This window comes from Mobula birostris, chromosome 12, assembly GCF_030028105.1.
Source record: "Mobula birostris isolate sMobBir1 chromosome 12, sMobBir1.hap1, whole genome shotgun sequence".
In the NCBI taxonomy this organism is placed as follows: Eukaryota; Metazoa; Chordata; class Chondrichthyes; order Myliobatiformes; family Myliobatidae; genus Mobula; species Mobula birostris.
Genome location: NC_092381.1, coordinates 63462534 through 63476744, shown reverse-complemented (window position 1 = coordinate 63476744; position 14211 = coordinate 63462534). Strand labels below are relative to the sequence as shown.

General features: G+C 40.3%; 1 protein-coding gene across 11 annotated transcripts in view; it reads right to left on the bottom strand.

Moving 5' to 3' along the window:
- The window catches only part of dock7 (dedicator of cytokinesis 7), a 183674-nt gene extending 171013 nt beyond the window's left edge, over positions 1–12661 (bottom strand). For 9 of the 11 annotated variants that reach the window (XM_072273915.1, XM_072273918.1, XM_072273920.1 and 6 more), the window contains exons 1-2: positions 12534–12659; positions 9310–9412 (exon numbers count right to left, since the gene is read on the bottom strand). In XM_072273915.1, coding sequence (XP_072130016.1) covers positions 9310–9412; positions 12534–12571 — 141 coding nt within the window. In that variant the 5' untranslated portion in view covers positions 12572–12659. Of the gene's footprint in view, positions 1–9309; positions 9413–12533 lie in introns of all 11 variants that reach the window. The other 2 variants (XM_072273927.1, XM_072273929.1) reach the window with 2 other exon arrangements.
- Positions 12662–14211: the final 1550 nt, after the last annotated feature.

The following is a 14211-nucleotide window of genomic DNA, read 5'->3' as shown; positions in this document are numbered from 1 at the left end:
AGCACTGTGAGGGTCATGTTTTTTGACTTCTCCAGTGCGTTCAACACCATCCACCCTGCTCTGCTGGGGGAAAAGCTGACAGTGATGCAGGTGGATGCTTTCCTGGTGTCATGGATTATTGATTACCTGACTGGCAGACCACAGTACGTGCGCTTGCAACACTGTGTGTCCGACAGAGTGATCAGCGGCACTGGGGCTCCACAGGGGACTGTCTTGTCTCCCTTTCTCTTCATCATTTACACCTTGGACTTCAACTACTGCACAGAGTCTTGCCATCTTCAGTAGTTTTCTGATGACTCTGCCATAGTTGGATACATCAACAAGGGAGATGAGGCTGAGTACAGGGCTACGGTAGGAAACTTTGTCACATGGTGTGAGCAGAATTATCTGCAGCTTAATGTGAAAAAGACTAAGGAGTTGGTGGTGGACCTGAGGAGGGCTAAGGCACCGGTGACCCCTGTTTCCATCCAGGGGGTCAGTGTGGACATGGTGGAGGATTACAAATACCTGGGGATACGAATTGACAATAAACTGGACTGGTCAAAGAACACTGAGGCTGTCTACAAGAAGGGTCAGAGCCGTCTCTATTTCCTAAGGAGACTGATGTCCTTTAACATCTGCTGGACGATGCCAAGGATGTTCTACGAGTCTGTGGTGGCCAGTGCGATCATGTTTGCTGTTGTGTACTGGGGCAGCAGGCTGAGGGTAGCAGACACCAACAGAATCAACAGACTCATTCGTAAGGCCAGTAATGTTGTGGGGATGGAACTGGACTCTCTGACGGTGGTGGCTGAAGAGAGGATGCTGTCCAAGTTGCATGCCATCTTGGACAATGTCTCCCATCCACTACATAATGTACTGGGTGGGCACAGGAGTACATTCAGCCAGAGACTCATTCCACCAAGATGTAACACTGAGCGTCATAGGAAGTCATTCCTGCCTGTGGCCATCAAACTTTACAACTCCTCCCTTGGAGGGTCAGACACCCTGAGCCAATAGCTGGACTTATTTCCTGGCATAATTAACATATTATTATTTAATTATTTATGGTTTTATGTTGCTATATTTATACTCTGTTCTTGGTTGGTGCAACTGTAACAAAACCAAATTTCCCTCGGGATCAGTAAAGTATGACTATAACTGACTATGACTACAAGTGTTCATCTTACCTGTTCACTGAAAGCCACTCCCTTATGCTGGCTCGGGATTGGCTCATTTAAGGAGAGTTGCAGGCTCCCACTGAGAGCTGTTTGGCACGTGCACCAGCTGATGATGTCATGGCATAGGCAGAGTATAAATCTAGTGCGCTAAGAGCACCTAGCCTCTTTTTGCTCTCTGGGTCACCGTGGACCACGTTGCGGATGGCGCCACAGAAACAGCGGACGTGTACTGCAGTAAGAGAGATCCCAGGCACACACTTTATGTAATTGAGTGTACTTTGAGTGGTTTAATGTATGTTTAGTTTGCCTTGTCCTATAAATAATTGGGTAACTTACTTACTGGTAGTGAGTGTCTCCTGTCTGCACTCACCGACCACACGAACCTAATTTCACAAGACCTCCCGATCCAACACATCATTCTCTGCAACTTCTGCTATCTTCAACAGGACCCTACCACCAAACACATCTTTAATCCCCCCATCCTTACTCTCTGCTTTCTGCAGTGATCGCTCTCTTTGTGATTCCCTTATCCATTCGTCCCTCCGCACTGATTTCCCTTCTGACACTTATCTCTGCAAGCAGAAGTGATACACCTGTCCACTCGCCTCCTCTTGCACCTCCATTCAGGGCTCACACAGTCCCTTCTGGTGAGGCCACACTTCATTTGCAGTTCTGTTGGGGGCCATCTACTGTATCCGGTGCTCCTCGTGTGACCTCCTCTACATCAGTAAGACCCGATGTAAACTGGGGGACTGCTGGTCAGATATCTTCGGTCAGTCTGTAACGAGCAGAATTTCCTGGTGGCCAATCACTTTAATTCCAATTATCACTCCCATTCCAAGATGCTGGTCCATGGCTTCCTCAAATGGAACAATGTGGCCACTCTCAGGTTGTTGGAGCAACACCTCATAATTGTCTGCGTAGCCTCCAACTTGATGGCATTGACATCGATTTCTCTAACTTCCAGTAATTTCATTCTCCTCCCCCTTCTCTCTTCTTCCATTTCTCACTATGGCTCCCCTCTTACCTTTTCTTCTCCTCATCTGCTTATCACCTCCCTCTGGTGCCTCTCTTTCTTCCCTTTCTCCCACAGTCCACTCTCCTGCCCGCTCAGATTTCTGCCCCTTCAGCCCTTTCTCTTTTCCACCATTCATCTCCCAGCTTCACACTTCACCCCCCCTTCCCTTACCTACCTATCTTTCCCCTCACCTGGTCTCACCTATCAACTTCTAGATGGTATCCCTTCCCTTTGCCCCACTTTCTTATTCTGGCTTCTTCCCCCTTCCTTTCCAGTCCTGATGAAGGCTCTCACTATGATTGTCAACTCTTTATTCCGCTCCAAAGATTCTACCAGGCCTGGTGAATTCCTCCAGCATTTTGTCTGTGGTACTCGAATTCAAATATTTTGCTCTGGTCTTCAATTCCTTAATCGCAAACACTAAGTTTAATATCTGTAGCTTAGCCCAGGAATAAAATGTAGAAACATTTTATTTATACTGTTATGTCTTTTAAAATAAACTAAAGTAATTCCATTTTTAAAAAATCTTGCGCAGATTTTTAAGAAGCTAAATGTAATGAAGATTACAAGTGTAGGGAACCTTGGTTTTCAAGAGATACTGAGGCCCTGGTTAAGAGAAAAGAGGAGGTGTATAGCAGCTATGGGCAAGTAGGAACAAATGAAGTGCTTATGGAGTACAAGAAATGCAAGAGAACACTTAAGAAGGAAATAAGGAAAGCCAATAGACCGCATGAAGTTGCTCTAGCAGACAAGGTGAAGGAGGATCCAAAGGGATTCTATAGGTATACAAGAGCAAAAGGATTGCAGAGGACAAAATTGCTCTACTGGACGACCAGAATGGTAATCCATGTGTGGAGACAAAACAGAGATTGTCTACATGGACTTTAGTAAGGCATTTGACAAGGTCCCACATGTGAGGCTGATCAAGGAGGCCAGTCATTTGGCATTCAGGATAAGAAAATAAATTGGATTAAACATTGGCTTTGTGGGAGAAGCCAGAGAGTGGTAATAGATGGTTGCCTCTCTGATGGGAGGCCTGTGTCTAGTGGTACGCAGCAGGGATCAGTGTTGGGTCCTTTACTGTTTGTCATCTATATCAATGGATCTGATTGATAACGTGGTCAACTGTGTCAGAAAATCTGCGGATGACATCAAGATTGAGAGAGGGTGTAGTGCAGGGGTCCCCAACCGTTTGCACCGCGGACCGGTTTAATATTGACAATATTCTTGCGGACTGGCCGACCGGGTGTGGGGGGGGGTGTTCAAGTAGGGTTAAACTCACCTCAACATGTCTTTCACAGTTAGGGTTGCCAACTTTCTCACTCCCAAATAAGGGACAAAAGTAGCAGTCAAATTCCAGGACACTTTACCCAGGAAAGACTACCATGACCATGAAGCCTTGCATGGGCACATGTGTGCGCATGCGTGACGTGAGCATGTGATGTGCGCATGGGCGTAGATGCCGACTTTTTTCCCACAAATCGGTTTTGCCTTCATCTTCCTGACTATACTGTACGTACATTATTTCTACTTTATATAGGCTGTGTGTTTATCATATCATTCCTGCTTTTACTATATGCTAGTGTTAATTATTTTCAGTTTTATGTGTTATTTGGTATGATTTGATAGGTTATTTTTTGGGTCTGGGAAGGCTCAAAAATTTTTCCCATATAAATTAATGGTAATTGCTTCTTCGTTTCACGCCATTTCGGAACGAAAGGTTTCATAGGAACGCTCTACCTTAACGGGGGAAATACGGGACAAACCAATTTAGCTCAATATATGGGATGTCCCAGCAAATACGGGACAGATGGCAACCCTATGTTCAAGTTCAACAGTACGTGACAGGGAATGAGGAAAAGTGCAGCTGACTCGTATCATTTCCTCACGGCCCGCTAGCACATGCTCTGCGGCCCGGTGGTTGGGGACCGCTGGTGTAGCGGACAGTGAGGAAGGCTATCAGCTGGAAAAGTCGGCTGAAAAATGGCAGATGGAATTTAATGCAGACAAGTGTGAGGTTTTGAACTTTGGTAGGACCAACCAGGGCAGATCTTCCATAGTGAACGGTAGGGCACTGAGGAATGTGGTAGAACAAAGGGATCTGGGAATATAGATTCATCATTTCTTGAAAGTGGCATCACAGGTAGATACAGTCATAAAGAAAGCTTTTGACACATTGGCCTTCACACATAAATGTATTGAGTACAGAAGATATAATGCTATGTTAAAGTTGTATAAAATGTTGGTGAGGCCTAATTTGGAGTATTCTATGCAGTTTTGTCACCTACTTAAAGGAAAGATGTAAACAAGGTTGAAAGAGTGCCGAGGAAATTTACAAGGATTTTGCCAGGTCTGGAATATCTGAGTTATATGGAAAGATTAAGTATGTTAGGACTGTATTCTTTAAGATGTAGAAAATTGAGAGGAGCTTTGATAGAGGCATACAAAATTATGGGGTGTAGATAGGGTAAATGCAAGCAGGCTTTATCTGTGTTGTTGGGTGGGACTACAACCAGAGTTCATGGCTTAAGGGTGAAAGGTGAGAAGTTTGAGGGGAACATGAGGGGAATCTCAGAGGGTCGTGAGAGTGTGGAATGAGCTGCCAGCACAAGTGGTCCACGTGAGCTCAATTTCAACGTTTAAGAGAAGTTTGAATAGGTACCTGGATAGTAGGGATATGGAAGGCTACGGTCCCAGTGCAGGTCTTTGGGAATAGGCAGTTTAAATGGTTTTCCGCATGGACTAGATGGGCCAAAGGGCCTGTTTGTGTACTGAACTTCTCTATGACACTATGAAATACAAATCAGACTGCAGTTCAATTCACAACTGATATAATGTGAGCTCCTGGGACTTACTGGATTAACTATTTCAATACTTCCTTCACATTTTCAATCACTTATTCTACTAAAATCATGAATAGTTACTGCACCATGCAGAGAATAATTCACTATTTCCTTTCACGTTCAAGAACTAATATGGAAATCTTCTGCTGTTCCACTATCAGTAATCAGTACCACCCAGTATAATTCTGAAACAGGGCAGACCAAGATGGGAGCAATATTAAATCTTCCTTCATGGCAAGTTAGTAAGATCAAAGTTGATAATATATACAGTACTAAATTACTAATCTAGAAACAGTCCATCTTGATACATTTCAAATCATAGTCAGCGACATCAACCAGGCTTGTTTGAGGAAAACTCTGCCCAATTACCGTCAGCATATAACCTACAGCACCAGAGGTCTCAACATATTAGACCACTGTTATGCTAAGGTAAGGACAGCCTACCATTCCTTGCCCAGATTGCACTTTGATAAATCGGCTCACTTGGTTGTCCTTCTCCTACCTGCACACAGCAGAGGTTAAAGAGCAAAGCTCCAGAGATTAGGACAACAAAGAGGCGGTTGTGGGAGGCAAAGGAGTGGCTATGGGATTGCCTCAAGTCTCTGGACTGGCCGTGTTCAAGTGACATGGGAGACACGTGAAAACAGCAAGGCCTCAATCATGGGCAAAGTTATCCCAACCACTGAGCACAACTACAAACGTTTGTACTTGAAACATCGCAGGAAAGGAGCATCTATCATCAGGGACTCTCACCACTCAGGATATGTTCTTTTCTCACTGTTGCCATTGAGAACAAGGTACAAGAGTCTTAGGAATCGCACCACCAGGCTTAGGAATAGTATCTACCCCTCAACCATGAGGCACTTGAACCAGAGGGGATAACTTCACTCGCCCCATCATTGAAATGTTCCCACAACCAATGGACTCGCTTTCAAGGACTCTTCATCTCATATTCCTGATATTTATTGTTTATTTATATTATTGTTTCTTCTTTTTGCATAGTGTGTTGTCTTCTGCACTCTAGTTGAACTCCCTAGTTGGATGGTCATTCACTGATTCTGTTAGTTACTATTCTATAGAATTGTTGAGCATGCCCTCGAGAAAATGGGTTTCAGGGTTGGTTATGGTGACACACACGAACTTTAATAATAAAATTTACTTTGAACTTTGATAATTTGTTCACTAGTTTTGGACCAAACTGAAATCAAAGATGGACGCTAAACAGCTGTGGCAGGACTTACACAACCATCAAAACTCTAATCACTGCACTTTAACAACACTTTGATCACCTTGAACTAAAACTGACTTTTTATTTTGTGTGCTTGTAAATGTATGTTTTTCATTCTAGTGAATGCTGCTTATATGCCTGTGATGCTGCCGCAAGTAAGTTTTTCATTACATCTGTGTGTAAATGTACTTGTGTATATGACAATAAACTTGACTTTGACTCCATAGTTCGCAGCAGCATCCACAGTTGAAACAAGAAAATAAACTCACTAATTGTTTGCATTTTTGCACAGGACTTGGTTGCTGGTGAGCTATGCAAGGGAAAGATCATGTTTGTCCATGAGGCCACCCACATTCAGATACTCAGCTCATCTGATTCTGAGAATCATAGCTGCTGACAGAGATTGGGTATCATCAGGAAAAGGTGTGGAGCTGTTTCAGGAAAAACCCAAATCACAGATTAATTCACAGATCAATATTCATTGTAGCCCTACTACTTAAGCTGCTTATTGTACTGTTGTCATTCATTTCACCTGCCCATTCAGCCCCGAGAACATTATTCGATTACAGTCCGTACTTTGATTCCCTTTTGATTTAAATAATATTTTACAAAAATTACAAACGTAAATAAATGCACACAGAACAATTTTGTGGGCTGCATGTTTTCCAAAGCAGAAGGATTCCAATGCTTGCACCATCTTTTGGTTCTGCTCAATGCCTATTTCAATTGAAATACACTTAAGTATTACCTATTAAACGAAGCAAGCTACCAACATATCCAGTCACCTCCCAGAATGACAAAGTGACTGTTGGCAGGTATTTGGGTGCATATGACCAAACTATCCTCTATAAGAGCACAGAGAAACAAGAGACATTTCAAAGCCACAACAATACTGTAAGCAGCTTTTTTTTGGCAATGTATTTTTTTCTTAAATAGGCAGCAAAAACTTTCACATGTTTATCACTTTCATTATGTTGTGACCATGATGGTACACCTTGTCAAATCATATCACAGCTATTATAATTAATCTCTGTTTACTAGTGTTTTCTTTGCTTAAGGTAGCAGCTGAATATAACTAAAAATAAGTCTATATTGAATAAAAATCAAATTAAAAATGCAAACTCAGAAGCTTTAAGAACACTATCAGGATCATCCTTCAAAAATCAAGGTCTAAAATAAATTGCCTTTTGATTTCCTCCTTGACCTCCATAAATTGTATACTTTTCCCAAAAGGGGAGTTTCCAATCAACATTTCTTTGTAGCCTTAATTTAAAACCCAATTGAATTTTTTTGTTTTTGAAAATTGGGATTTATGAAAAGTCAAAGCCACCAAAATTATCTAAACCCATTTAATGCAAAAGATCCAAACAATATGCATGTTCAAACTCCATGGTCAAAGTGAGGGATTTTACACCAGTGAATGAAATGTTTTATTTTGGACACATTCTCAACATGAAACTCTCCAGGTTTAATTAACTGCATAATTTAAGATTCCCTTCAGGATATTGATTTATCCTCAAGCAGCATCTTTTCAGCCCTGCTTTACCACTTATAATGACTTCTTCACCTATCAAAAATTACATTAAGATAAATAACTGGAACATGTGATAAAAACATAAACCACTTATCTGCAACAGTTTAACATACCAAAGTTACCAAATGAACAATTCATTAAACCAAAAACAGATTATTTTGGAAACACGCTGCGGTTACTTAGCATTTGGAATAGAGAACAAACACATTAGCACATTCTTCTTCAGAATAGATAAAAAGACTTGATTAAAATTTTTGTTCCTTTCATCTTTCATACAGAACAGAGACAGATGTATGGCAGGCAAGTCATCCAAAATTCATTTTAGCTTCTCCAGTATAAAGATGACAACACAAGCAATAGATACAACAGACAATGTTATTAATCTCGCAATACTGACAGAGTTTAAAGCTTAAATATTAAGCATTTTTCCACATGCTCCCTGACTTCTCCTTTACTTTCACCTTTACATTATTATTTCTCATATTAACTTTACCGTTAGCAATTATTGTTTGGTTCATGAAAGTGTGACTTTGCATTATATATGAATTCATTATCACTTATTCACAGACCCAGAATTGAACAAGCAGCTGTGATTTAAAAACGGATGAAATAAATTTCAACTTCTGTGAAGAAACTGGTTGATTATTCTGTTGTTCTTTACATAATCTCCCTTAGGGCGAAATAGCCATGTAATTATTTCCAAGATCAAAAATATAAAAGGAAACAATTCTTACGTAACAATAACTGACATCTTTTTCCTTCTTCCTCTGAAGATTTAATAATATGCTGGGTATTGTAACTTGGGATTTTGACTGGAATTTCTACTGAACTTGGCCCAAGTATCATCTTAAAAGTTGAAATTTTGGCAAAGCCTAACAATGAGCTATCCGATTATCGCCAATCTGATTTTCCTCTACTTTACAAAGATATCTAACCAGCACATGACAGAGGTAGTGTAGAAGACATCAACTTTAATTAATTTAAAGGCACAAAACAAACACAAGACTACATTTAAGGCAATACTCATAAAATCATAGAAATCTACAGCACATTACAGGCCCTTCGGCCCACAATGTTGTGCCGACCATGTAACCTACTCCAGAGACTGCCTAGAATTACCCTACTGCTTTGTAGCCCTCTATTTTTCTAAGCTCCATGTACCTATCTAAGAGTCTCTTAAAAGACCCCATTGCATTCACCTCTACCACTGTCGCTGGCAGTGCATTCCACGCACCCATCACTGTGTGTGAGAATCTTACCTTTGACATCTCCCTTGTACCCACTTCCAAGCACCTTAAAACTATGCCCCCTCATGTTAGCCATTTCAGCCCCGGGAAAAAGCCTCTGGTTATCCACACGATCAATGCCTCTCATCATCTTATACACTTAAATCAATCCTACTCTCATATGACCATTGGCTCATTACCAAGAAAAGTCAAATTTAGTAAATAGCATGTTCATCAAACAAAAGACCACCAATTCTGAATGTTCCAATACATTTTATCTTTTTTAAAAAATGAACTTACTGAATGGTGAGAAATATTTGTCCCCAGGGTGAGGTTTTTGAGCAGCTGTGGAGAGCTGCCATACTGCCCAGAGATCTGTTTCCTTACTTCTGCTGCCACAGTTCTAGAGAAAGAAAAAAGACTTCAGTTCAATTTAGTGTCAGGAATCCCACTGAACACCAGTTAATTAAAACCCATCAACCATCAGCACAGATGCTCTAGTAGAATGTAATGATGACAACAAAAGTCAATGTGAAATTTTAAGATTAAAGATTGAAGATTAGTTTTATTTCTCACATGTACATCAAGACATCAAAACATGCATTGGAATATGTCAAGCAACACACATCAAAGTTGCTGGTGAACGCAGCAGGCCAGGCGGCATCTCCAGGAAGAGGTACAGTCGACGTTTCAGGCCGAGACCCTTCATTAGCCCTGACGAAGGGTCTCGGCCTGAAACATCGACTGTACCTCTTCCTAGAGATGCCGCCTGGCCTGCTGCGTTCACCAGCAACTTTTATGTGCGTTGCTTAATTTTCCAGCATCTGCAGAATTCCTGTTGTTTGGAATATGTCATTTCACTTAGTGACCAACATAGTACGAGGATACACAGGGGGCAGTTCACAAGTGTCGCCATGTTTCTGGCACCAGCATAGAATGCCTACAACTTACTAACCTGCACATCTTTGGCATACAGGAGGAAACTGGAGCATCCGGAGGAAAGCCACGCGGTCGCAGGGAGAATGTACAAACTCCTTACGGACAGTGGCAGGAATTGAACCCCAATCACTGGCGCAGTACAGTGTTGCACTAACTACCACACAAATGTGCTGCCCTGTTTGACCTGTCTGAGTGCAAAACTGGAGTACTACACATCTTTCTTTAAAGTAATTATCCACTTCATGACCAGAAATAAATTTGGAAAATTTGCAAATAACTCACAGAAAATCAGATCAACATCTCATTATTCTGAGCAATTCTTTCAGTATCTGTGAGCTGATGTAAACAAAATCTTTACAAATAATTATATAACACTGATATTAATCAAAATGTACAGAAGATGATAATGATTCTCCTACCTTTCAGATTAAAAAGATAAACAGTATTTATCAATAACACTGATCCCGCCAATGAATTTGAGGCAGGACAGAGCAAATCACTCATAGCAAAAGACTATTTTACAGCAGAAGCATCAATTTAGCAGAAAAGATTTATTGAAAGATCCAAAAACCACAGCATCTTTTCCTAATAAAAGCCACATATTTTCTCCAAAGGGAAAAAAAAATCATGAACTGGAGATAATTGCATAAATTCAATTTGTTCACCAAGCTTCAATGCAAAGGGAACTATCCAATCATAATAACTGCCTGACAATTGCAATGTCACTTTCAGACAAAATAAAACTGTTAAATCATTATGAAGTAACCATACTGCTCGAAATGCTGCTGAATTTTGCCGATCATCCAGAGGTCTGGGTGACAGAAAAAAGAGTGGGAGTTGCAAGAATTACATTCAGTAAGTGGAAAAGATGCAACAATGTGATTCTACAAATTTTAATTTAGTTAAAATTCTAGCTTGACTGAAATAATGATCAAAACTAATGATGCCAAATTAAACAAAACTTGTAAAACAATTTTTGAACTTTGAACTTTAAAAGTTGGCACAGTATCGGTTACACTACAGCCCAATTACATCAAATTTGCATCCCAACAAAATTAGAAGGTCCCTTAAATCAGAGATACAGGCCCCAAGTAAAAAATTGCATCACAACTGGACTATTCAGGTCTTCAGTAACATCCTTTTGAGCTCGGGAATATCTTTACATTTCCATAAATTAAATCCACCAGAGAGGTAATGACTGGTAGCAGACATAATTTAAATTGTGCTGAAACTGCCATCCTTCCTAATTTTTCACTGCATGCAAAAAAATACTGTGTTTGTCCTGATTATGTTTACATAACTTTTAAGAATTGTATTTGAAACAGATACGTAATTCAATTTGAAGTTTAATTTATTAGATTTTGAAAACTATTATAACTTCCGTTCCTTCTTTTATAAATTATAATATGTCTGGAAATTATCTAAATATTATAACCAAAATTCAAAGGATTGTTGCAACATATTTCTTATGGAAACTAGATATTTTTGAAAATATGTAAATAAAAGTTTATATTCATCTGTAACTATGACTGGAACACCACAGATTGTTCTGAGGCATTAATCTTTCAAACAATGTAAAATAAAATGGTTTGTATTTTAATGTAATCTCAATAAACTCCAAAACCTGGGTTACACAGTGGATGTCTGGCCCAAAGTAAAGCTAGCAAATCCAACTGGTATTCCACTTTGCAGAAGAAACCTAATTACGAGATGTTATCTGTAAAACTGCATTCTGAACTTCAAACAGTAATATTGGCTCATAGTATCATGAAAAATGCGGCACAGGAATCGGCAACTGAGCGCTCGAAATGACTGCGAATGTGTGAAGGTCTCATTTCAACAAATTAATTATATTTTCACTTTAAAAAATTGTTGTCCCCAAATGCTGTACACCAGAACCAGAAGAGATTACAGAGTTTACACTGATTTAATGTAATATATAAATTACATAAGGCGGTAGTTTATATTTAATATCTAGTATATAAAGGATGTCACTGAGGCAACGCAAACATCATCCATAAGTTATGCACTTCCATAAGTCAGTATAAGACATTTGTTTCAGAATTACAATATTTATTTGTGGGTGTTATAATTTGCAATACCACATTCAGAAGCAGGGGTTAAACTTTTATTTGAATTAACCTATTAGTACCGCTTTAAATATGCAATCTGGAATTTCATCCGATGGGTCGCATCGGGTCCGGCGCTACGCTCTCTCCGGAGTATGCACTATTCCACCCCAATATAACAGCAGCTGGCATTGTCGCGTTACATGCAGCAATGAATGCCATTGGAAACTCCCCGTACTGATTTAACTGTAATCAATTTATCGTTCTGTGCAGCATCGCGCATTGTTTATTTTTCGAAATAATCTGTCCCCTTAATTTTGCTCTATTGATTGCAACACATTTGAGATTGCTGCTACGCTGTATTAAAAGCTGCATTTGTGTTCGCTGCTGCGGGACCTACAAAGCGGGGCTAGGCCGGGCTGAGCGAAGCTGACGAGGCGGTCTAGCCTCTCCGGCCAACCAGCCCGTCGCTAACTGTTCACAGCAGAGCCAAGCAAACAAAAAGAAAAGCTTTACCTGCTAATTTTCTGGGCGAAGGCGCGGCGCTCAGCCATTTGTACCAAGAGAAAAAAAGTGAGAGGGCGGTGGCGCAGAGCAGAGCCCCCAACCGTAATACACCGGAGAGGGCGGCGGGTACCGTAATACACCGGAGGGAGAGGGTCTGCCACCGTAATACATGGAGAGGGCGCCGGGTACTGTAATATATCAGAGGAAAAGGAGATCCAGCATGTAACTACCCATTCCACGGCCTCACTTTAAAAAATCAGAAGGCCTGATTTACTACAACACATCGGAAGTTCAGAGGCAGATGTGCTAGTATAGGAGGGTGGTGTTGATGGGATTTATTACCCGAGGCACCAGAAAGGAATGTAGATTATGTTGCTCCCGGGAAATACTTTCAAAGGGTAATGACTACTGAAATATGGGAGAAAGCAATACTTCTGCGCACAGTAATAATCGAGGTATACTTTGCTTAAGTTATTAAAGAGGCCTTCTGGTTTTCTTCAAAAGGTGTTATAGAATATTTCCCTCTCCCTTTAGAACCAGATTTGTCTTCCCCCCCATCCTATACAAAAGGAAACTTTGCCAACAATGCAGCAATTCCTCGATGTTGTGCTCTGTACTGTGGAAATTTGGAAAGCCAACTTGAATCTAAAAATCACAAGTTCTAAAATTGAGAGCATAGAGCCAAACCATACCTGACAATCTGGTAACTATTGGGACATTCATTGATGATTGAACAATACTCAGTTTCATTCACAACTCTGCAGACAATGAAGGCGTGCCCACATGTACTGTGTGTCGCAAGACTTTGACAATGTCTTGGTTTAGAGTGGTGAATGGAAATCAACAATAATTCCAAACTGTAGTATCTATGGTTGAAAAGTGAAAATTGCAGATGCTGAAATTTTGACATTTAAACAAACTGCTGGAGAAAGGCTGCAGATTAGACAGCATCTGTGGAGATACAGCTGATGTCTTTGGCTTCACTGCTTAACGATACTTCCCCCCCCTTCACACAGAAAATTAGCAGGTGAATGTTTTCATTCCTGTTAAATGAGTGGTCATTAACTAGAGAGGCAGTAGTTTCTGAATTTATTGTACATTCTGTGGGTTTCTTTGGTGTTGTTGCAAGTACTGTCAGGTAAAGGCAGCACTGACAGCAGAATACTCTTAATTAGAACCATAGAACGTTACAGCACAGAAAACAGGCCATTCGGCCCTTCTAGTCTGTGCCAAAACTTTGAAAAGCATTGTTTTGATTTGAACAGCGTCGTCCAGTACATTAAGGTATTGTCGTACTACATGGTATAAACTTATATTTATATTAAAATACACTGTTCGTCCTTTTTAAATAAAAATCTACAAGTCCATTCAGATCGTGAGTGTTATATACATGAGAGTTTACACAACTACAAATAAAAGCAAAATATTGCAAAGAGTCAGCAGATCAGGCAGCATCTGGAAAGAGAGTGTTAATGTTTCAGGTCAAAGACATTTCACTAAAACATACAATTAATTATTTACAGAAATATGCAGTTATAAATCTACACAATGTCTTGCCATCTATAAAACTCTTCATTACAGTTTAACATTTCACTAACAGTCTTTGCAATGCCTACTTGTCTGTAACTTCGTTAAATCACCCTTTGTTCAGGTCTCATACTTATATTAACAGAACAATGGCAACATG